General features: G+C 32.6%; 5 protein-coding genes across 6 annotated transcripts; 2 read left to right on the forward strand and 3 right to left on the reverse strand.

Annotated features, from left to right (window-relative positions):
- Positions 1 to 1,535: 1,535 nt before the first annotated feature.
- LOC107923173 (NDR1/HIN1-like protein 26) lies at positions 1,536 to 2,359 on the forward strand. Its single transcript, XM_016853391.2, has one exon. The coding sequence runs from the start codon at positions 1,598 to 1,600 to the stop codon at positions 2,234 to 2,236; it is 639 nt and encodes a 212-aa protein (XP_016708880.1). The 5' UTR covers positions 1,536 to 1,597; the 3' UTR covers positions 2,237 to 2,359.
- Positions 2,360 to 3,975: 1,616 nt separating this feature from the next.
- On the reverse strand, positions 3,976 to 7,777 carry LOC107922728 (uncharacterized). The gene is made up of 2 exons (XM_016852876.2): positions 6,908 to 7,777; positions 3,976 to 5,306 (listed from the first exon to the last, which is right to left on the reverse strand). The coding sequence occupies exons 1-2, from the start codon at positions 7,721 to 7,723 to the stop codon at positions 5,166 to 5,168; spliced, it is 957 nt and encodes a 318-aa protein (XP_016708365.1). The 5' UTR covers positions 7,724 to 7,777; the 3' UTR covers positions 3,976 to 5,165.
- A 904-nt stretch (positions 7,778 to 8,681) lies between these two features.
- On the forward strand, positions 8,682 to 10,079 carry LOC107923152 (uncharacterized). The gene is made up of 3 exons (XM_016853366.2): positions 8,682 to 9,206; positions 9,367 to 9,453; positions 9,561 to 10,079. The coding sequence occupies exons 1-3, from the start codon at positions 8,694 to 8,696 to the stop codon at positions 9,693 to 9,695; spliced, it is 735 nt and encodes a 244-aa protein (XP_016708855.2). The 5' UTR covers positions 8,682 to 8,693; the 3' UTR covers positions 9,696 to 10,079.
- A 559-nt stretch (positions 10,080 to 10,638) lies between these two features.
- Positions 10,639 to 17,175, reverse strand: LOC107924435 (NAC domain-containing protein 91). 2 transcript variants are annotated; one of them, XM_016854883.2, is made up of 7 exons: positions 16,525 to 17,175; positions 16,173 to 16,436; positions 15,749 to 16,093; positions 15,394 to 15,648; positions 15,080 to 15,310; positions 11,298 to 11,403; positions 10,753 to 11,216 (listed from the first exon to the last, which is right to left on the reverse strand). In XM_016854883.2, exons 1-7 carry the CDS (start codon positions 16,969 to 16,971, stop codon positions 10,768 to 10,770), a joined length of 2,097 nt encoding a protein of 698 aa, XP_016710372.2. In that variant the 5' UTR covers positions 16,972 to 17,175; the 3' UTR covers positions 10,753 to 10,767. The 2 variants fall into 2 exon arrangements, with proteins under 2 accessions (XP_040936423.1, XP_016710372.2); XM_041080489.1 differs by lacking the exons at positions 15,080 to 15,310; positions 15,394 to 15,648; positions 15,749 to 16,093; positions 16,173 to 16,436; positions 16,525 to 17,175 and adding exons at positions 11,552 to 12,873; positions 13,370 to 13,834 and having other exon boundaries at positions 10,639 to 11,216; positions 11,298 to 11,475.
- A 5,060-nt stretch (positions 17,176 to 22,235) lies between these two features.
- On the reverse strand, positions 22,236 to 24,081 carry LOC121209587 (uncharacterized). The gene has a single exon (XM_041080490.1). The coding sequence runs from the start codon at positions 23,733 to 23,735 to the stop codon at positions 23,322 to 23,324; it is 414 nt and encodes a 137-aa protein (XP_040936424.1). The 5' UTR covers positions 23,736 to 24,081; the 3' UTR covers positions 22,236 to 23,321.
- Between the last annotated feature and the right edge of the window lie 983 nt (positions 24,082 to 25,064).

Here is a 25,064-nt window from a genome sequence, read left to right on the forward strand (position 1 = left end):
AAACCCTTTCTGGTCTAATTTGAAAGATGTTAATGAAGAGGGGTCCCTTTAGCTTATTTTTCTAACAAACCTCACTGACTAATGAGCTTCATGGGATTCATGAATTGTTTCTACCCTTTCCTTAGGGGCTACATCAACACACCCTTTCCATAAAAGCTCTTTTAAAAGGAGTTTCCGTTGCAGATTCTGATTAATTTAAAATTAAATAAAAAGAAAGATATAGCTGTATGTATATCCTTCCCCTCAATCATCAAGTTTGTAATGTATATACTAAAAAGCCATTTACTTTTGGAAAAAAAAGAGTATAAAACTTGTAATTCAAGCTTGTCGCATGTGGAGGGCCCAAGAGTAGCATTTGTAATCATGTTTTAGCTTTTCTTATTAATATTTTTAATTGCGTTCTTAATTCGATTGGCGTGAATATTTTTAATAATGTAAAAAGATATAAGTTTGAGTATTTTGAAACGTATTAACTTTCTATTTATGTATTAAAAAATAACAGATATAATCAGAAATTATTAAAAAAAAATCCAATTACTACCACCCTCAATTTGTTTTCATTTTTTGGACTATTTATGCGACCTTAAACATATTAAGATCCACCCTATCTCACTTTTCTACTTATTGAGGTGATATTAGAACTAAGTCATAATTATATTGAACTCCAAATTATTCTTAATCATCAACTTAATAAAAGGTACATTCCAGAAGTTAAAAGAGAGAGTGAATATCTGTTTAACCAAATCCCACCACCAAGTGGACCTGCCACTCAAAAGGATAAACTAACATTTAGTCCCTAATTTGGTAAGTTTTTTAATCTTGATTACTATTTTTTTTATCCACATTAGTTCTAGAAATTGACAAAATTTTCTAATTTGGTCTATGAACGTGAGTTCTATTAAGGTATTATGGCGTGACACTCCGTCACTTGAAACTCTTTAAAAAAAATAAAAAATTATTTTTTAAGAGTATTTTGTATAATTATTTTTAAATTTTTAGGTGAATCCATGTTCATGGACCATGTTGAGAAAAATTGTCAAATTTTGGAATTAAACATGAACAAAAAGAGTTTAAGAACCTAATTGAATAAAATTTGCAAAATCAAGGACTAAATTTTGCTTTATCCCAAAGATTTTGTATTGGTTAAAATATGCCATAAGTACTTGTACTCTTATTAAATTTGGTATGCAATCTCTCTACTTTTCAAATTTTAAAATTTAGGTCAAATGATTAACGATACTATTAAATTTATTTTTGTTAAATTTAGGTTCATTACAACATCATTTTTTTTAGGTTACACCTACCAAGTGAGTATTTTTTTAATTTCAAAATGTCACACCAATCAATTTAATAAAAAATAAAAAGTTAACAATGTTAAACAATTGGACCTGAATTTTGGAATCGGGATAAGTAGAGAGACTAAATTCTTGGAAATAAAAATATAAAGACTAAATTCTAAATTTATGAATAGTAAAGCGACCTATATCAAAATTTAACCCTTTTGTATTCCTCCATTTATTAAAAGCCCGTTGCCACCTTCTCCCTCTGTAAAACCCACCTTCTCAATCTCTTTTCCTTCCATTCTACCCTCTCCCAAATGTCTCAAGTCTTCTCAAAATCCCCCAAACACTGCGCCGAACGACGACGTTTCACCATTTCCAAATACCACAAGAAGCTCTTCTTCGCTTTCTCTTCCTTTTTGACCCTCCTTTTAGCCTTCATCTTCCTCATCTGGTTAACCCTTCACCCTTCCAAACCACAGTTCTCTCTCACTCAAGCGGATATCTATCAACTCAGCTTAACTCGCCCTTCCCTTCTTAACTCATCCATCCAACTCACTTTCCTCTCTAAAAACCCAAACAAAAGAGTCGCCATTTACTACGACCAGTTACAAGCTTACGCTTCATATAAAGGTCAACAAATAACTGTTGATACCTCTCTTCCTCCGTTTTATCAAGACCATGAAGAAGCCAACTTGTTGACTGCGTTTTTACAAGGAACGGCCTTGCCGGTGGCTCCGTCTTTTGGATACGAAGTTGGACGTGATCAGATCGCTGGTAAGATAGTTTTGAGCTTGAAAGTTAATGGGAAACTCCGGTGGAAAGTCGGGAGTTGGGTTTCCGGCCGTTACCGATTCAACGTTAACTGTGTGTCTATTATAGCGTTTGGACCTAATACTGCCCCAACGAGTCCATTGAGTTCAAATCGAGGGACTCAGTGTTCCACTACCGTGTGAGATAATACGTTATGTAAATATATATAGATAGATAGATATGTTTTCCCCTATGGATTTTTCTTCACTTCTTTTAAGGATTGCAATATTGTAATGTGATATATTCAAAGAAAAAAGCTTTGTTTAGAATGATTCACCATTTATCTTATCTTTATATGTTGATTATTGTGATCTGGTTTTTAGCTTTTTCACATGCATGGTGGAGGATTTTAAAAAGAAGATGAGGCACTAGCTTTGCTTTTTATTCGTGGAAAGATGAGGGATTGTGTCACCTTTGCTACTTTGCTCGTTCCTCGTTCACTGAGCTTAAAAAGAGTTTTAATGGTGGATGAGATTCTAATCGAGAAGGGCAAGAGAAAGGCTGTAATACGATAACTTTGGTGGTTAAGGAATTATCAAATTCCATATCAACCCTTCATCTTAAATAATTTATAGACAATCCTCGGCTGTTATTAGGATGTAAAAATCGAGTGGAGTTCGAATACTGTTAAATATTATTTCGATCAAATATTTATTTTTAAGCTTGAATTTGATTTGAGATATAATTGAGTTATTTGAACTTAAATTTATTTATTAATTTTTATTCGGCTTGATAATTAAACTTAAGATTAATAATATATATAAATGGTAATAACATAATTTAATAATATAAAAATTTGAAAAGTTTGATAAAATTTGTGAGCTATTCAAGCTTAGTATTACTAAACTCGAATTCAACTCGATCAATAAAAATAACTCAAGCTCGACTCAATAATTATTGAACATTGTTAGTCATGACAAAATCTGAACCGTCCATTTATATGGCAAAATTCAAACTTAATTCAATAATTATTCAACAAAACAATCGTTATTAGTCATGACAAAATCTAAACCATCCATTTACACCCCTAATTATTATTAATCATGACAAAATCCAAACCATGCAATAGATTTTGATTGATTCCAATTAAATGAGGCAATTTCCTTTTTGAAAAGTGGAGGAAGGTGAAATAGATTTCAAATTACGATAATTCCTTATTCTATCCAACCTCACCAATTTACTCTTATTTATGTGTAACTTTTATATTTTATGTTTAAGTATTTTTTAAGAATTATATTTAATTATTCACTTGCCTTCAAAATTTGAAACTAATAAAAATCAAGTTGAGGTTGAATATATATAACATCCATAAAAGTAATAAACATGGTATCCAACTCTAAAACAATTATAGCTTTCAGGGGTGAAATTGGGGGTGGCAATAACCCAACCCCTAATATATATATATTTTTATTTAAGTCTTTTATTTTAAATTAATAAAAATAAAATTACACTACTATTTTTAAAATAATAAAATTTTAATTTAATTTTTTAAAAATTATAAAGATAAAAGACCACTAAAATGATAAAATTAAATTTTTATTGTCGTAAAAATTTTAATTTAATTTCGACCCTCACCAAAATTTTTTTTTAACTTCGCCCATGATAAATTTGATAATATTCACTTCATTACCGATCGATATTTATCGATACAAACTATTAATGGTTTATAAAGATTAAATAAAAACCCGAGAATTATGATAAAGAATAACACATCCGCTTCTTAGATCTCTTGCTTGATTCTTAATAGGAATACATAAACATGTAATACCTTAAAACACTATTATGTCGCATGAAAATATATAAACACGGCATGAATGTACAAATTATTGCGAAATGACTCGAGTCATTTGCTGAATAAATAGAGAGAGAAAAGAGATAGGAGAAAGAAAGTGCCAGCCCTTTATTAAAAGAAACTCATCTTTTTGTAAAGGGAAGAGAGATCAAGCGATATTGGGACAAAATCTTAGTTGCTTGTTGCAATTATTTTACAACTAATAATTGATTTGTACAGTAAGAAAATGTATAATACAGACAAAATACATTATTATCAGAAAAAAGCAGAAGAAAAAAAAGAGAGAAAGAGGGACTATTTTCTAAAGTGACCAAACTTTTAAGGATATATCAAAAAAGCTAGTGATTTGTGTCACCTGATGATCAGTTCTAATAATGTGAACGATGAACTAGGCTACGGAACTTCATAAAACTTATGCTTTTCACCTTTAATCTCCCCCGAAAGGGCAAACGGCAAAGTCTAGCACTTCAACCTATGTTGCTTCGGCTTTTCATTTTTCTTAAAGTTCTCACATCTTTTAGATGCATACAGATATGACCTTCAAAGATACTCTGAATATAGTTGTTATATCCCTATGCCAGAATGTCACATGCAGTTACAAAGAGCTTGGCGAACAATGCATCGCTTAGCAGGCCATGCCATAGCACCATCACCACGTCCCCATCAAGGACAATAGTCACATCAAGTCTAATCTCACTTAATGATCCCAACTCCCTACGCTTACCAACCTCCTATATAACAAAATCCCATTCGGCCCACTCCTCAAGGTAAAGAGTCAAATCCAGTCCACATACTAAACCAGGCTTAGAACCAGACTCTCCAAGGAGACCATCATGAAATGAGGTGTGAATCGCCTTCATAGTAGCGGCTCTCTGCACCCTTACAGTGCAAACCACTAAAAGTATAACAAGCCACCCGTACAGTGCACCATGTATAGTTGATACATGCTTATTAAAACTTTAGAATTAGTTCCCATAATGGTACCAGCTTCAACAGGCAAAAACTCGAAAGGGTCGTTCTCTAAGTTCCTATACCCTACTCAAATTGATACCAAAAGTACTTCCATCAAATCTATGCTCCATAGGAGTGAGAATAGTTCACCAAATCAACTTGCTTCTTGTAAACTAAAAAAATTAATTCCTAAGCAGGGATTCAAATAGCGGGACAATATCAGAATAGCGGCCGTTATATAGCGGTAGCGGCACCGTCCGAAACCGCTTTTGCTGAAAATAGCGGTGTGAAGTGGAGTCACGCCAATAGCGGTGGGTCGCGGCCACAACTTAACGGGTAACGGCCAATTGCGGCAATAACGGGCTGCTATTCCCGTTATTTTCCGTTACAGTAAATTTTAAAAAAAAAGTCATCCCCTCAAACAAAAATCGACAGAAACAGTGAAAAACAAAAGGGAATATATTCCCCACCTGCAAAGTGCAAAATCAGAGAGCTTTCAATAAAAAAAAGTAAAAAGAAGTCAAAGAAACAAAAAAGTAATCAAAACTCAAAACCAATAGAAAAAGAAATATGAAATTCTGTTTCTTATATATGGGCAAACAACAAGCAGCAGATGAAAGCAAGGAGCCGAGCCAACTACCGAGGACTTGAATCTGAAAAGCAAACCCATCTATTTCCTCTTCGAAGTACTTCTAGGTTTCTTCCAGTTCTTTCTCAGCCCTTCTAAGTTCTAAGCCAGTATTCCTTTACCTGGTTTTTCACACTTTCAAGTTTCAACAGCAGTAGAGATTCGGCCATTTTTGTTGATAATCTGATGAGTTGGAGGCTTGGAGCCTTGGAGGCTACTGGTTAGGGTTAGGGAATAGAAAGAATCGTTTCATTTTCTTTTAATTTTTCTGTTTTTGTTTATGTTTGTGGCTTTATTGGCAATTGGCATGCTGCTTTGTTTTGTTTCTTCTTTGACTCTTGTTTTACTCATTAATTAGGGGCAGCCACCGTCCATTTTAACCACTAGAAAATAGGCATGTAAATTGTGCTTTTATCCACCTATCCATTGTTAAAATTTGTCTTAAAATAATTATTTGAAAATTTCTTTATTAAATTTAAATATATATATAAATTTCTGGACACAATTTTTAATATGACATGGACTTCATATATAAAGTTGTGTTCTCATATCATATTAATAAAGATTTATAAGTGCTAGAAAACATTCTAAAATCATTAAAAGTGAATTTTTATAATTATAATTATAATTACCATGTTTTACAATAAGTTGTACGAATTTGAAAAAAAATCACGATCGCGATACCCGCAGTGACCGCAATAGCGTCCGTTATGTCCGCGACCGCGACAAACGCGACGCGACCGAAAACGCGACCGCGACCGCAATTTAAATCCCTGTTCCTAAGTAAAGAGAAAATACTCCCAAGTTCTCGTAAGAAACTTCAAAAGAACTTATTCAATAAACCCTTTAAACATAAGGACCTAGAAGCTGAGCTCCTCTCAAGCCGTTATGGGAAGAAAGGATTCATAGTGTACAATTAACTTGTCTCTAACTCGACATTTGACCATAAGATCATAGATAGTATATTCGATGAAATTCGAGCAATACAGAGTGCTGATTGTCGACATTTTAGTCCTATAATCATTACTCTAACTAGAGATTTAGCAGCCATCATAGATTATCAAGTTAGAAGCTAATACTTTTAACATTTTATCAAACGAGTCCCTAAGCTCAACAATCTAACTACAATGGCTCCACAATTGAAACAATAGCTTATTGTAAGTAATCAAAACTGATGATGGCATAAATTCAATGATACAAAAACAATGGTATATAGTATATAAATACAAAATTGCAACAGTATATGAAACTCTGTTGTTTTGATGTATATTGCCATATATATAAGTTCAAATATTCCTTTTTTACTACACAAAAAATGGGTACTTTAATTCCATGATTAAACAAGCAGCAAAAACTAAAAACCCATAAAAACTTGGAAATAATTAAACCAAAATTCCTCATTCCATAAGTGGAAATTCAAGAATGAAGTGAATCAGAACTAACCCATTTCCAAAAATGCTTTCTTACAGACACTGCTTTCTCCAATTCCATGGTCCCATTCAAATCCTGGTACTCCTCTTGTTCATCAGTACAAAAATCTTCCTCCGGCAAACCTTCAACCCACGCGTCTACCGAATGCAAAACGTAGCGCGCCGGCAAACCCGGATACGACGCCGAATTACGCTCCTCTAGTTTCTTTATATAAGAACCCGGCACGATTCTGACCGACCCAGTATCAATTACCGAACCAAGCTCTTCTTTCACGGCACGAGCCACGGCTTCTTCAACGGTTTCATTGGGCTTCATTTTTTCCGACAGAGGTCTAAAACGATCCCTGAAACTACCGTCAGACAATTGTTGTCGAGATTCAACGAGGACGAGGTCGTCTTTCCCCATCAGACGAACCGTAACGACGTTAACCGTACGGAGCGGAGGGGATGAATCGACGAGCGACGTTTCGCCTTCGGAGAGTTCTAGCCAGAGGTTGTGAACGTTTTTGGTTCCAGGCTTGACCCCCCACGAAGCTAACAAGTCGGAAGGTAACCGTGGTTTGAGCCAATCGGAGAGGGCTTGTGGGTTTGCGAAGGGGGGTCGAGAGTGAGACATGGATGGGATTTTGAGAAAACGACGTCGGTCTGAAGAAACGAAAGGAAGGAACTTGGCAAAAGAAGGATTGCGTTTAGTGGAGGAGATGAAGAAAAGAAGAGAAATTACAGTGAGAAATACGTCGGGAAGACAAGGTGTTGGCTTTGGAAGGTTGAAGAAAATGGATTTGGCGTTGGGTAGGGATTTGTTTATTGATTGTGGCGGCCATGACATGTTGATGACGCCACTTCCTTGTTGCAGAAGTGGTGTTCGGCTTGTGCTTATGTGCAAAGAAGGGGAACTAGTACTGGTTTGAAGGGTTGGTTAGGCCCAAGCCCATAAATTATGTATTTTTTAAGGTTACTGAGGTAATCGTACAATTAACAATTAAGTTACAAAATTATTATTCAATTATTTATCAACAGTTACGAACCCTCAATATTTATAAATTAAGTTAATTTAGTATTGATTTTAAAAAAAAATCAATGCTCAATATTTACATATCGTATTTTTTTGTATATTTTTGATCAAATTTAGTTGATAAATTTATTTTTTTAATTTTTTAAGTGAAGAGGTAACAAATAAAAGTAAAATTAAAAAGAACATACCAAATCAAATAATATGTAAACGTTAAGAATTAAATTTTTTAAAATTAATACTAAATTGACATAATCTATTAATGTTAAGGGTTAAAGTTATTATTATGATAATTTTAAAAATTGTCATTTCCTCTTTTAAGCGGTCATTTAACGATCGTTAATCAAATAAAAAAAATCAAATAATTAAGTGATATTTTTTAACTTCTAATAAATGAATTATTAAAAGAAATAAGTATAAATTACTTAATAAATTAAAGTGAAATGAATTTTAAAAATCATTCACACATAATAATTTGAGTTTTAAGAAAATAAAATATTAAGAAAGTTATTTGATAAACGACAATTTTTTTATTAATTTTCTAAAAATTTTTAAAAATATTACCTGAAGTCTAATATATAAGAAAATATACAATTTTTGAAAAGTTCAAAAGAAAATCAAGTGATTATATGGAAAATTCTGAAGTTCTGACATTTTAACGGAATTGAAATTTAAGGATCAAACTGAAAAAACTTTCAAATTCAAGGATTAAATATTAATTTATCTCTTTTCAAAACAAACGATCCACTTACAGATTTTAGGCTTTTATTACGGGGAATTAATTCAAATGCTTGTATGGGTTTTAGAGGGATCTAAAGCGCCCCCCCCCCCAACCCCTCCCAGCCAACGGTTGTCTTTCAAATTCCTTATTCAATTCAAGATTTCAAATTTTCCTTCCCTTATAATCATGAAGAAAATAAAGAAGGGTTTAAATCGACAGTTAAATCAGGGAAGCACACAAGGATCAATGGGAAAACGAAGAAAATCAAGCAAAAAGGGAACGACAATGGCGGAAAATGTAGTAATAGTACCTTCATCGGCGGAGAAAGGTATGACATTAAAGAACCCTACGTACAAAAAGCAAAGGAATAATGAAAATAATGAAGACCCAGAGGATCATCAAAGTCCGTTGAGATCTATATTTTGTTTGAAGAAGATCGTTGATATGAAACGGGTTGAAGAGACTGAGGATTGCTTTATTCTTGATTTTAATCCTTTTAACTCCATCGACATTGCTAAGCTTTCCGCCGTCAACGACGGCGATGAGGCTGATCTCTCCGTCGTCGCCGAGAAGGGCCAGGTTCTTTTTCTCTGTTTTTGTTACTTAAATTCAAATTCTTGTTAACATGGTCGTACACTTGATTGGAATAAAAACTTCAAATCAGTTCAATTTTGTGCTCCGGGTATTATTATTTCCCCTAGAAAATAAACCCTAAAATGATTTTTTTTTTTGGGTTTAGGTGGCTTGTAGAGATTATCCACATTCAAGGCATCTATGTTTGCAATTTCCATTTGATACTACACCACATGACAGACATTGTCACCTGGTAATATATATGCAAAAGAACAATCCTTTTTCTTTTTTTACTTTAATGGCGGATTTATCTTGATTTTTGAGAAATTTTGTAATTTGGGGTTCTGTGTTTGAATGCAGTGTTACTGCTATGTTTGTGATTCAGCTGCACCATGTGAGTTTTGGGTGTTACATTGTGATGCTTCAGAGCATGTTGAGACTTGGAAATCTCAAAGGCAAGTGAGGATCCCTAAGGGTCAGCCTTCTAGATTTTGAAGAAACTCTCTCCATTTTGTGTCTATAAGCTCCTCCTTTTGCTAAAGTTTGGGTACAAGGTACTCTTATTTTCAAGTGATTTTGAATGAAGATCGAAGATCACAGGCTTTGTTTCTTTAAAGCTTGAAACATGTCTATGCTTAGTGTAGCTTGCAGAGTATGCATTGGTATATGTCTTAATATCAAGCTTTAACTTAATTCTCTCTTCGAAAGTGCAATGAAGCGCTATTTCAAAATCTTATGACAGCTAAACCTTGATGTTCTTTTCATAGGCGAAAGTCGTCAATAATCGAATACGTGTAAAGACGATCAATTTTCAACTCTCTCTCTCTCTTTTATTTCGTTTGAGAGGGTAGTTATATTAAAAGTCGAATTATATTTTAATCTCTTTATAAAAAAATTTGAATATATTAGATTATAGACCAAATTGTTCTTGATATGAGGTATATATGGGTCATGTGTAATTACTATATTATTTTGTCCATCTCGTTAAAATTATTTGTTCTTTAAATTAACGTACATGTAGACCTGCTTATGAGTCGGATTACCTACTTAGGGAGACATTGTGAGTGCTATTATGGACCTTACCACTTCAGGTATTCTCGTCTTGCTGGCCAGCCGGTCAGTCTTGTTGGCTGTTGTCGATGAGTTATCGGAATTAGTATCCACATTTTAGTCATCGCAGTTGAGCTAGTTTACCATCTAATGTGTGGCTCAGATCGACTTTTTTTTTTTATTTGTTATAAAATTTTGAGACAATTTTCTCTAATTTCATTATCACCATCTCTGTTACTAATTTCTGCTTTAAAAAAATTACATAAATATTCAAGTTTTAAGAATTGGTGTAAAGAAAAACAAAATAATGGTTAAATTCTATTATTTCTAAAAATTTAATGTAACAAACATAATATTTACTAAAAATCTAATTAATACAATAACAATTATTATTTATATTAGTATCGAAATTTTAAAATTTAAAAAGTATAAGTATAAAATTGATTTAAAGGATTAAAAGTAATTAAATTTCGAAAAATAGTAAATAGCAAAATTTAACATGAATTTTAGAAGGCATTTAAAACGAAAACAAATCCTCCTCGTTCGAGACATGTTCCCAGTCAGTAGACGAGTCGTCATACCAATTTGTAGTGGGTTGATCACCGATTCCGGAACTACTACCAGGCCGTACCGTGCAACCGTACTGGACATTAAAGTCCCCCACCTCCGATTGTTCTCCGGCATGACCAAAGTTGAAGTCTTGATGCTGTGAAACTTCATCATCAGTATCGCCAGCTGTTTCAGTGGAGTTATCAACCTCATCATCACAAGATAACTTATCCTTCTCGTTAAGCTTGAAACTCGAGTCACTAGCGAAACCAGAAACCAGTTGGGTCAATCCGCTTTCGAGCTTAAATGATTTATCAACCTCGTCATCACAAGCTGTTGCTAGTGGTTCAATGGTCTTAGATGACTCATCGTTCTCGTTAAGCTCGAAACTCGACGTTTCGTCCTCATCGGATGAACCTTTTGACAAATCAAAAACAAGATAAATAAAATGAAAGATCTTCCAACAAAAAAAAGATGAAGAAAATCTAAAATTTTAACCTTTTTCATCGTCCAATTTAGATTTTTCGATTTCGGTCTTGGTGTTGATAAAGTGAGTCATGCAATTTACGGAACATAAAGCAGCTTCTGCTTCGAGCCATAAAGTCTTGTAAAACCGAACTTGTGGATCTTTCTCTTCTTTCACATTATAATCCTCCATAAGAATCTTCTTTATATTCTGTAAATTACCAAACAAGCAAGAGATTAGAATATAAATGTACATTCAAATGATATTGAATCAAATAAGTATTTACCTCAGCGGTCTTATCAATTTTCAGCTTCAAGTCACTATCGATGGAAACAGAATGATTGCCCTTCTCTTCTCGTTTCTGACTCGGAATAGAATCAGAAAGCTCACTAACCAATGCTGAATCTCGTACAATATTTATCGAAATGCACGTATGAAGATTGTTGATTATTTCCTCGAACGATTTGTGCTCGTTTTCCTCTAATTCATACGTATAATTGGAACAAAGAGACAGAAGAAAATCTGATAAGCTAAGCATTCTATCTATCATAATCTTATGGTTAACCCTCCAAAATGATCTACTTAAGGGATTAAAATCACTGCGGATATGATTCGCCTTCGTATGAAAATCGGCTACACCTGCCTCGGAAAGACCACTAAACAATGATGGTTCTTGTCTGATACTTTTCGACATGCATGTATGAAGATTGTTGATTATTTTCTCCAAGGATTTCTGATCTTTTTCCTCTAATTCATACGTATGATCCGAACACCAAGACAGAAGCATATCAGATAATACAAGCATTCTTTCTAACAAAATACTATCACCGTAACTAGAAAATGATCTCTTGCTTAAGAAATTAGAATGCTTAGTAGAATCACAATTCGTCTTCGTATAAAAATCAGCAACACCGGCCTCGAATTTACCTTCTGCAAAACCTTGTTGAAGGGAAGTCTCCTTATCAAACTCATCCAATGACTGACTGAATAAAGAATAATCTTCGTTCAGATCCATTTTTCGAAGATTGGATCGTTTTCTAGTTGGTAAAGTAGGGAACAAATTGAATTTCGAAGGGGAGGTTGAACCATCTTTTACTTTCCCATTTTCAACACTCATTCTGATACTACCCGATGGTTTCCGTGGAGGAAGTTTAACGACGTCTGAAAACTTCATAGGCAGATAATTATGTGCTCGACCACGATCACGATCAAGTATTCCGTGTTTCTTTGCATCCTGCACGAAAACAGGCTTGGAAGTTCGAAATGGAGATTCATCATAAGAAGTTGATGCTCCTTTAGAGAACATATTTGGTGGTTTTGAAAGCTTTTCGGCTACTGATGGTTTGCCAGTCGAGTTTTTATCGATTCCATTGATGCCGTTATTAAGATTTTTGAACGAGAGGGTATCGTTTGCCGAAGAAAATGCATCAACGGGTGATGGTGGTGGTGGTCTAAAAGCAATCCCAGGTGAAGTTTTTATGGAAGGTATAGGGTCACTTGGAGTAATGCCATGCCAACTTAGTGGATTCTCATATGGGTTGCTGAATGGAACTTGATTCGTATTGTAATTTCTAGGTAGCAGAAAATCAGATTCAAGGGAATGAGGCCCTGCAATTTGATACCAAAAACAAAACATTATGGAAATTCAAGCTTTAAGTGCATTTAAAGACAATCGTCAATGAAAATTTGTATCAATAAATATTTAAGATGGTTGAATTCCACGACAAATTGGTATTGTGGGTCAAATTGCTATTTTATCTCTTAGTTTTGGGAAAAGTCCAAATGCCTAAAGTAAGTTAACAAAATGTAAGTGTCTTGTTAACAAAACTTAATTTAAATCGAGATACTATAACTTATTTAGGGATTTGATGATTCAAAAGATCAAAACCCTCAACATAACAAAATTTCAATAATAAATTTACTTAATTAAATATGACATATATACATATATGATAATATCTAAGGTTAGATCTTATTATAATTAAATTTATGGAACTTTTTTAAATAATAGATATGGTTAATGATTTTATATGACATAGGTTAGTGTTAATTTAAAAGCATCCATATGATGAGATAATCCACACGTGTTACATATAAACCATACCAAGATTGTAAGGATCCATGCAATTATTATAAACCGGCTTTGTTTTCTCCCAATCAAAAAAGCCACCACGGTCACCACCACCACAATCCCGTAGAGGAATATGGCCCAGGCTGGTTCGCATTGGTAAGCCATAAGAAGGATAACGATGGGTTTTGGGTTGAAAAATACGAAATGGAGTGGAAATTGAGTGAAAATCCGTAGGAGTGAATTCAAAAGGTTGATAAGCATCATCAATCCGCCGCCAATTCACGGATTGATTCAAATCAATAAATGGAATCGACTGCCGGTTATTAACAGTGAACGACAGCGGTGGTAAATTCGATGAACTTGAAGACCCTGTTTCATAATTGTTTACACCGTAAGGATCAAATTCCATCTTACCTTAATTCAGAAAAAAAAAACGAAAAGCAAAAGAGAATTCAATAACAAAAAAGAAAAATTTTCCTATATGTGATTTCATAGAACAATAAAGTTAATTTGCATTAGGTATTTATTGAAGCTTTTAGATAGAATAAATATGGTTTTAAAATAATAGAGTTTACATTAGTTATTAATTTAATTCAGTCTTTAAGATAGAGTAGGATTAGTATTTGACCATATTTAATAGATTTAAGATTTTTTAAATTTTTTATATAAAAAAAAAACAGAAAAGATATCATATAGATTCTCTATGGAAAAATAAATATATATAAATAAGTTATAATTTTTTTAAACCTTAAATCTATTAGATATGATCAAATGCTAATTCTATTTTATCAATTAATAACTAATGTAAGCTCTACTACAAATATATTAAATAAGCAGGAGATGAAACGGCATGTGTTCTTGTCTGGTATTGTCACATGTTTTAAACTTAAACGTTGTTTAAAAAAGAACTTAAGTACTAATCTGGGAAGAGTGAATAAGATCAAGTACTAAATTTATATTTTACCGTTTATTATATTAATACATAATGTAACCATTGCAGTCTATCAAGAATTCTTTAAATGTGAAACATTTATTTTAATGATTTAGTGTATTTGATATTTGATATTTTTAAATTTATTTTTATACAAACGAGCTGAGTCGAGCTTAGGCAAAATTTTAAGCTTATTTTCAAGACAGCCAGACCCAAGCCTATCAAACGAGTTTGAAATTACGGCTCGGCCTATGATCATCTCTGGCCATACTCAATAGAAAATTGAAAAAGAAAGCCAAAGAAAATTACTTTAAAATAATTTTAATTATTAGGTATATTATTTGATAGCGTATTAATTATGAACTAAAGTTGGGAGAAAATTTTGATTTTATTAAATTAATTTCATCGATGTTTTATTTGTAAAATATAAATATATAATTTTTTTATTCAATTTGGTACCCAAATAGTTTAAATTGATATTTGAGCTAATTTAAAATGAAGTCAAATTTAAGTACCAATTTAAACAAAAAAGCAAAATTCAAGTAACTAATTGGATAAAAAAAAGTTTTAAGTACCAATTTGAAAATGTAGCAAAATCTACAAAAATAGAAAACTAAATTAGTTTAGATGATTTCGAATCAATTAATAAATTGCATTTTTATTGGGAATCAGTTAAGTAAATCTTAATTTTGTTTTAACTCGAATTAATTAATTTGCATATATCAATATTGTAAATATGATTAATAGTTTAATTACTAACAAAAAATCAACACAAAAACAGCATCAAATTACAAAACATTCAATGTGCTAACCAAAGCTACAAACAAGATTAACATTACAGCAACGACCCGAAACATAATAACACTGAACGGCTTATGCTGGCGACGAGCTGAAAACCTCTTCAAACATCGATATGAAACCGCTTCAGAGACTGGAATCTTGCTCTTCGACCTCAAAACATCTCTTTTGCTTGTCTCGAAAATCTGGGGTTCGTCCATGGCATCGTTGCCAACACTGATATACTCTTCCATGGCTTTTACACCCTGTAAAAGACAACTCTATTAATGCCCAAATATCTGGATTTGGCAATGGCTTAACACTATGTCATAGTTTACAAATTTCTCACCTTCGTAAGGATGGGTTTCGATTCATGTTCTTTCTCTTCGAAGCGAGGTGAATGGACCACAAGTTTACACCTTCTCGATGCAATACCCTGTGTGTCGAAGTTCTCTGTGTCTGGCTGAATTCGATGAGCACGAGATCGAATCCTGATGGTAGGTGCAGTGTCGACGTTACAAGCTGTGTTCACATGGTTGCTTGGTTCTCCATTGCTATTTAGCACATTATAGAATGCTCCTCCGTTGGCAGTTCCTGTCCCAGGCTGTATGAATTTTGAATAGGAGTTCAATGAGGCATTTCATGATTTCAATGAATATTGAGACAGTAAACAAATATGTAACAAGCTTGGTTCTACTACTCACCAATACTCGAGCCGGTTCAGCATCAGGTTTGCAATACAATCCACCATTTGTACCAAAGGCCATTGACTTTGGGGTCTCGGTTTCAATAACTGAATTCCTTCGACTGCTTGAGTCGTCACTGTAATAGTCATCCGAATTATTCAGGATAGAGTTCATGAATTCAGCATCATTTTCGTTTGTGCCATGCTCGAACTTCACCCCACCAAAACTGTTCCCGACATGGTCAAACATCCAAGGTGCCCCCTCGGCTTCGATCTGTGAATGCAATGGTGAAAAGAGCTTCCAATCCAATGGCTCCATCATTGGATCACAAATTTGAAACAAAGCTTCTCCAAGTAGATCCACCTGAAAACCACATCAAACCACATAAGCACTACAGCAATGATTGCAAAACCCAAATCCAAATCCAGTTCCATTTTCTCACCTGTGCAGGTGCCGTTTCTTCCAGTTCACAAGCATTAAACCCATCGTTGTTGCAGTCAAATATAGGTGCAACGGCTTCATTACATAAACCCACAGGCCGAGTTTCGTCGGGAACTTTTCCGGCTCCTCCTTCCACCGAAGGCCCGTCGAACTCCGATTGCACCTCTTCCGTATGAGAAGAGGCCCCAGGATCAACATCATCACCATTAATATCTTCAATAGTCTCATCTTGTTTCTTGAACAAACGACAAATTACAAAAGGATTCTACACAACAAAACAAATTAACCCATCAAATTCTGAATTAAAAAAAACATAACAATCAAAAGAATTAAGAAAGACCCAGTAATCGAACCTGTCCAGGCTTGGTTCCATCAAGTTCATCAAGAGTAGTACGGTACTCATGCATAACCCAATTAGTTCGCTTCCCTTTAGGAGCCCGACCCGTATAAAACACCAAAGTTTTCTTCATGCCAATCAAGCAAGACCCAGACTTTATCTTTCTATCCTTACCCGTAGCCTTCCAATAACCCGCCTCGGTAGCCCTATTAAGCCGGTTTCCATTCGGATACTTCCGGTCCAGTGGGCAAAAGAAAAACCATTCCGGGTCACGAGCCTTTACAGCAGACAAATGAGGCAAATCCCACGGTTCACATTTACAAAAATCAACTTCCCGTATAACCCCGATCTCATCTTTCCTTTTCCCGTTCACTTTAGCTCGCAAGTAAAAATCGATTAACTCCTCGTCCGTTGGTCGGAATCTGATTCCGATTGGCAGTGAATTCAGTGAGATAACAGCCATGGTAAACTGCTGTTAATCGCCCAAATAAAGGATCGTTTGAAACCCAAAAAGGAGGAGGAGATTCAAAGCATAAAGGATCGTTTGAAACCCTAAAAGGAAGAAGATTCAGGGCGAATTAGTATTTGGATTTGAAAGAGTTTAAGCGAAAAGGAAGATGTCCCCATAGGCCATTTTTATTGGGCATATATTATAAAGGAAACCACTTAAAAAGTTACCGATTATTTTTTTTTTTCTTCAATTTCAGTTGTGCCCGCGTTTCAACTCGGATATTCCGCGTACTTACTTGTCAGCTAATCTATTTTTTTGCCCTTATGTTGTGTTTTATGTTTTTATTACCGTTCTTTTAAATAATAAGGTACTAAAATTTTTAAATTATCACGTTTTAACGAAATTTAAATTTAAAGATAAAAGAAAAAAATATGATATGACGTGCACATAAATTTCTTTTTGACATTTTTAAGATTTTAGAGGAAATAATAAATTGCATTTTTTTTAAAAATTATAAAATATAATACAATAAAAATTAAAAAGTTTTGGAGCCCATAAAATATTTATAGTAAAAAATTAAAAGTTTTAAATATTCAATTAATTTATTTTAATTTAAAATTCTTTTATCATATTAAAAATTGAAAAAAAATAATTTTGAGTCCTTTTTAATTTTAGACTCTGGATGACTGCACTCTCGTATAATTTGAGGACCAAGCCTGCATGGACAGTCTATCGTCGGAGTACAATTTTTTATCAAAATTTTCACTCATCCTTTTTTATTATTATCAAAATTAAAAATTTATTCGATTATCAATAAAATTACCCCGAGAGTCCCTTTCTCTTATTTTTCTTTATTTCTGTCCAAGGACGTAATTTTGGTGAAAATTTAAAGGTAGCATTGAAGCCAAGTGGAGTCCTGAGTAAGGTAGGGAATAAGCTTTTTTTTTTTCCTACGTGGAGAAAACTCAGAAAAGAGTCCTACCGTAACCGTGGGGGGTATATATGAGCTACGTGGCAACATATGAAAATGCTTCGGATATTTCTTTTTTTCTTTTGGTTTCTTAATTTGATTTTTAATGAAATTTAATCTAAACTTATTTATGAATCAAATTATTTGTCCAAATCCAAAGACCCAAATTTTAAAGGGTTTAGGTAAAAAATAAGCTCTTTTAAAATATAGGTTAGACTTGGATTTAAACATTCAAGGTCTGAACTTGATCTGCTTTTAAGTTTGTAATATTTTATATTCTTGTTGTTTTTAATATATTATGTAATTTATAAACATAAAAATTTAATCTATTGTAGTACAAACACTAAAAAAAATGTTAAGATAACTAAATATAAAATTTTAATAAATAAAAATCTAAAATCATTAAATATTATATAAAAAATTTAATATATAATTTTAATTTTAAAAAATAATATGAACAAATAAAAAATAATTTTGGGTTAACTATTTATAAATATAGGCGAATTTAAACAAAATTTTAAGCTCATATTGAAGGTCGAGTCGAACCTGAATAAACATAAAATATATTAATATCAGACTTAAATCCAACTCAAATACAGCTTGACCTGACTTACATATTGAAAAATACTAAAAACTCATAAAAAAGTGTTTACTTTAAAAATTAGACTAGTAATGAATAAAACAATATGTAAATATAAAATAAATTAATTTGTTCAATATTTATTAAGAAACTTGAAATTGAAGATTGTGAAAAGAAGTGAATTATAATTTTCACCCACACAACTGTAACTGGAAAATGATTCATTCCACACAGAAAATAAGTATGAAAAGGGTAATTACTGAACCATTTTTCAGGTTAGATTTGAAAGGAAGAATGTTTTTTTGTTTCTTATGGTAAATAATTAAAGGGACAATCACAATGGAATTTCTTTTGAATTCTTTTTAATTTTATATCATAATTATGTCTACAATGTTATCAATAAAACTTATTTTGAATTTATTTAATATATTTATATATTCGTAATATTTTCAGTGATTTAATTTTTATATAACTCATAATAAAAAAATTATTGATAGAATTTTTTTATTAAAAAAAATTGGAAATGATAGGTAAATAAATAAGTATATATTTATCAATTAAAATTATTTTATTTTAAATATTATATTGTCTTTTAAATATTCTACATTTAAAATTTTTATTTTGTTTAATAATGTGAAATGTTTGAAAATAAGTAACATAAAAAATTTCAATACTTAATTTCTCAATACATACTCTTTTTCAGCTTATCAAACAATATTACATTTGTGTTATGAATTAATTGTATAACAACTCGATAAAAAAATAAAAAATATTTTAATTATAAATTTAAAATGAATGTGATTAAATTGAAAGTTGATATCGATTTAAATATTGTTTTAACATGATTTTTATTGAAATTTCTCTTTTGACAAGTGTCATATCATTTAATATAAAGTGATAATAAACTCAATATTTTTTAAATAAAATTTGATTAATGTGTATAATAAAAATAGAATAAAAAAACTTACTTTTATTTAAAAATTTAATACAACTTGAATCTAAATTTAATCTCGAGAGTCGAATATTGCATTTTAGATTATTTTATTGAAGAAGTTGCCCACTATTATCATCAATTTGATTGAGTAGCCCAAAATGTTTGTGGTAAATAAAGAAAGTAATTTACGAAAAAAGAAAATAAATAAAGTAGAACATAGTCCTAAGCGCGGCGGTCAACAAAGCTGTCGTGTTCAACAGAGACAAGGTTTTTTGAGTTCCCAAACAATCAATCAAATATCCTACCATTTCATTGCTTAATCTACAATTAAAAACTTTTGCATGCAAAATTATAGAATGCAAGACTAGGGCTCAATCAATGTTCCGCATCCGTAGATTAAATTGAAAATTTGTATTAGTTAAAAAAATAAAAAATCTATTAATTTGTAAGTAGATATAAATTAATTAAATCAAATTAGAAATAGATTAAATTATTTTTTTTATATTTTTTATAATTTTATTTATTTTGAATCAATTAAATTAAAAATTAATGATTTGATCAATTTGATTATTGATCTAATTTCAAAATATTGAACATAGTAAATTTATCGATCAAATTAGAGAGTATGTTTTAGTGGTGTTTTCATAATTGATTTAAACCAATCGACCGGACCAATGAGATTGAAAATCTGTTTGAAACAAAGTAAAAATCGATTGAATCGAAAATATTTTTTAAAATTTTTTATAAAATTTTAATAATTTATTTGATTTGAATATGATGGATTAAAAATTTATAGTATGAGTGATATGACCAATCATTCATTAAATTTATTTATGTAATAAAAATAAGTTTAATATTTATGTTAAATTTTAATATAAGAGTAGAGGTGATGATGAGGTTGTGAGACTTTGGGTTGAACTTGCATTTATAATTTCAATATCTATTGGCTTAATTAATAAAAATAATTCTATATTCAATATTTATATAAATTTATAATTAAATTTAAATAATTATTATTTTTAGATCATTTGAACAGGCCTAAACAACTGGAGATTGGAACCTCAACTCTGCCCACCCCTGAATTTCACTTACCCATATTAAAAGAATAATAATAAATTTATTTTTTTAATCAAATCTGAATAATCATTTCATTGTACTGCCAGAACATGCAGAAAAGATTCTGGGTTTTCCCCCAATTCAATGGGTTTTAAAAGGGCTTTACCGTTCATCAATTCTAGTGGATCGAAGAGAGGGATACTCTCAATGAAAAAATTGTGGTTCGTTTTCCTTCTTTGTTCCTCCCATGCTTTATTATTATTGTTATTATTGAAATTTAACATATTTAACTTTCATGAATCAACCCACCGTAGAAATGAATTGAGTTTATATTGCAAGTCTGACTCTATCAATATTGGGTCAAGTATCAATAGGTTGTTGGCAATTCTTCTCCGGGCATTTAGACTGAGTTGGAATCTTCTAGTGGTCCTCAATCGAGAGGGAGAAATTTACCTGAATACCATCTCGGTCCGAATAGGATTAGTCTTAAACTGTAAATCAGAAGACGACATAGGTCAAGGCTCTCTGTGAATCCTTTGTCTCTTTAGATAAGCTGTAAATGTGAGTCTTTGTGACTTTCTCTTGGTTATAAGGATGTTGTTTTCACTTTGTGTGGAATGTATTATGATTGTTTCTTCATTCACCATTTGATTAACTTTCATCTAAGGAAGGCTAAGGTATGTCTTCAATGATGCCTGCCTTTGGTGTCAAGTTGAAAACTGTATAACATATAGTAGCTTATTTGATGTGTTGACTAAAGGTTCCATGATTAATCTCAGCGTCAAGGCTTGTTTTGTCCTGTATGACATGTCGACAAATTTATGCCTAATGTTTGTTAAATGTACGCGACAATTTTCCACCAACAAGTAATTGGGAAAGTGCCAAAGTGTTTGGAACGATACTGCATCAATCTCATATCATACTCTAATTGCAGCGCACGACTGTTGCAAGAGGCCATCAATGTGGCTGCAAAAGACTCAGCGTTCATTGTCTCTGTTATTAGATAAGCGAGTAGGGTTTAGCCAATATTTTCAGCTCAGGTCATTTTCCGTGTTCACCATGCATAGTTCATATACTCAACTTCCCTGCCATCCCAGGGGATATATCTTCGTCTCGTGGAGAGAGCTCAGGTTCTTGAATCCAAAGGTAATGCAGTAGTGTCTAGTGGCACCATATCAACTTCTTTTACGGTTGATTTAGACAACATGAGAAAGACAGACCAACATAAACATTTCTGATGGTATGAAAAACGCTGTGATCTTAGCATCTGAGGCTACGAGAATGAATCAGGTTAACTGAGCACAAGGTAAGTGATATCAACTTGTAACTGGTCCTTATGTTAAACAAATGATTGGGCTTTATATTAATCATAATTGGCTTTGAGATAGGTGATTACTTTTATCTGGTTGCATATAGGAGTTCCGTAAACATGTTGGCCTCGTTTAGATACATGTAAATGTCAAATAGGTATTGCTGAGGAGATCTCCATTCCCGGTGTTTGCGCTTGTATAAAGATTTAATGCCTCATTAGTTCTCTGGATTTTGCAGATAGAGGGAACATACTGATGACTTACCGTTTAAAGCTCGGTTCAATTGTAGGACATATTGATCTGTTCTATGTATTGTTATATGCTGTAATATATAGCATTTGTCATTTAAATGAATCATAAACTGTTTTAAGGCCAAAATCATTTGTAGACGAGACGAGAGGTACCAATGTCGTGCTCATTGCCGAGTAGAAAAATGAGATCTCAAAATTATGGCTTATTTTACAGGCAACAAGTTCAAGGATCGTAGAGCAGTACATTCAAGCTTTCAGTAACATCGTCAAGGACGTGAAAGGGATATACCTGGGGACATATCGATGCTTATTGAACTTGTCCTTTATGCCCATTGATAGGGTAACAACGATGTTGCTTCCTCGTTCTACAACATGGTTGCTCAAGTTCTCACCATGTACAAAAGCCCAGTTTTAGTGATGTTTCTGCCAACGGTTCTCGTCTAAACGTCTCTCCACCGAGCTATAAAACAGGCTCCTAGAAGAAAAAGAACTGTATTTCTGTGTCATTGTATCTACTTAATACAAAGATGATTATTTGATAAAAGCAATTCGATTCCATTTCTTTTGCTTATGGTTCTAAACACCGAATCTAATAAGAATTTGATACAGAGTTTTGGGTCTTTTAGCTGATTTGAGCACAAGTAGAGGATTGGATAGTCAAATTCTCTAATTATAGTATTTCGTGAATAAAAGTCTGTAACAGTTTATTGAGCTAAAACTTCTAAAATCAAAAGATAAGTAACATTTTTCTGATTGAAAATGAGATATATACAATGACATATCTAATCATGTTAGTTCAAAAATTACTTCCTTTGTCAAATGCTCTTATTTGTGTCATCCTTATTTATCATTTTACAACTTTTAAATGTAATCAAATGAAATATTAGCCTTAAAATTCGTTCAAATGCAATCAAATTTTAATTTTAAAGCAAAAACTTTGTTGGAGGGAAAAGTATCGAGTCGCTCGAAATCTTCAATGAGGTTTGATTCCCATCATCGATTTCAAGTTAAACTTAAAAATTTGATTAAATCTGTATAATAGTTGTTATATTATATACGATATGAATAAATTGATTGTTTATAGGTTTTAAAAATGTTAAATTCGAAATAATTGATAAAAAGAAAATTGAAATAGCTAGAGACGTGAAAGGCAGGAAATGGAAGTATACGTTTTCACTGAGATCAATGGTGACTAAAAAAAGTTCAATTAAAATCTTCGTTCTTATAAAGAAAATGAAAAAAAAAAAAAGGGAGGAGAGAATCAGATTAGGCCAAAGAAAACAGAGAAGCCTAGAACAATGAGCCAAACTATATGCAACAAAAGTAAAGCCTGACCAGGGAAAGATCCAGTTCCGCCATTATTACCGACATTGCAGAATCCTATCTTGGCAACCTTGGCACCGGAGCAATGAGCATCGGCGCATCCACACCAATAGGTAACTCCGTCGTCACCGCAAACGGGATCGGTTCTAAAGCAATTGACGGGACATGAATAAGGACGGGGCGAACTGCCACATGCGTCGGCCGACTCGGAAGGTAATAGGATGGCCGTCGTCGTGAAATTCCGTTGCGACCCGACGGTTAAAGACGAAGAGAAAGGAACAACGACGAGCAACAACAACAACAACAGCGTTAATGAAGGTTCATGGAATTGGATCGAAAACAACGTCACCATCTTTTGATTTGAATTTTCTTTAAAAAAAAAAAAGCGAGCTTTCCTTTTCTTGAATGAAAAATGGAAAGCTCGCGTTGATGTTCCTCCCTTCCTTTCCCAACTCAGATTTGAAAAAAAAATTTAAAATTAAAAAAAAAAAGGAAAAAAAAAGCGAAATTAAAGAGAAAAAAGAAGAGAAAAATTCATGAAAAATTCAAGGCTTAATACCTTGGCCTTGAAAACAACGATTTTACGTTTACATGGTATGTGAATGAGGAAAAGTATATAAAGGGGTTGAAGATTCAAATCTTTGTCGTCAAACTTCGTTGACCAATGATAAATGGTTTGGTTTTATTTTATGGCTATAAATTAAAAGGTAATTAATTTAGTATGATTTATATTTGGTGTTAATGAAAACTTTTGGTTGTGTTCTTAGCTGTTTCAATACAGTTTACAGGAATTTTGATTGATGATTATTATTGCCAGTGGTTCTTAATTCTTCAGTTTATTTTATAAAATGCCACGTGGAAAGTAATTTGAATTCTTTTGGTTAATGAGTGAAGAAAATAAGGATGAAGTTGTGAAGTTTGTATCCATGGAAGGTCAATTTTGGACTTTCCAATTAAATCAACGATGAGACTGTCGGGGAGAATTTTGTTTTGCCCTTTTCCGACAAAAGTGTCTGAATGAATAAACGATTAATATATATTTTACGAAATTAATTCTATTTTAAATGGTGGCTTCTTCGTTTTTTTTTTTTAGAAGTTGAGTAACAAGCTCAACCACATGGTCTAGAACAGCTTGCACCTGCAACAGCGGTTGAGAAAAAAGATGAAATCCCGATATGCACCTTCTAGCCACTTTGATTAGAGCGTCAACCGTCATATTCACTGTTCGTGGCACGTGTCTAATTTTAATTTATCAGTTCTTCCTCATCCATCCTTGGGCCCCTATTACTAGTAATGGTAACCTCGTGCTTCTGGATCCCATTAATAATCATTTGTAGTTCAGCATCTAAAATTAAATTAATTCTTATATTCCGATCATATCCTAAAATCCAATTGTCATCCAAGCTACTTACCGTTGCGTTTTTAAAATTCACATCAACTCCACCATCCGTGTGAAGTTTAAATAATTCTACTTGTGGACATTCTCGTTATGTAGCCATAACTCAAAATTATCAATAAAGAAATTCTATTGAAGTATCATTAGGTCTAGTCTCTTCCAGACAGCTTGCGCCATTGGGCACTCTTTTGAAACATGCTCAATTGATTCCAACACATTACCACATATTCGACACAAGCTATCATCCGTTAAATGATGACGACATCTTTCTTTGTTAGTTAACAG

Source organism: Gossypium hirsutum, chromosome A11 (genome assembly GCF_007990345.1).
Source record: "Gossypium hirsutum isolate 1008001.06 chromosome A11, Gossypium_hirsutum_v2.1, whole genome shotgun sequence".
NCBI classification, from domain to species: domain Eukaryota; kingdom Viridiplantae; phylum Streptophyta; class Magnoliopsida; order Malvales; family Malvaceae; genus Gossypium; species Gossypium hirsutum.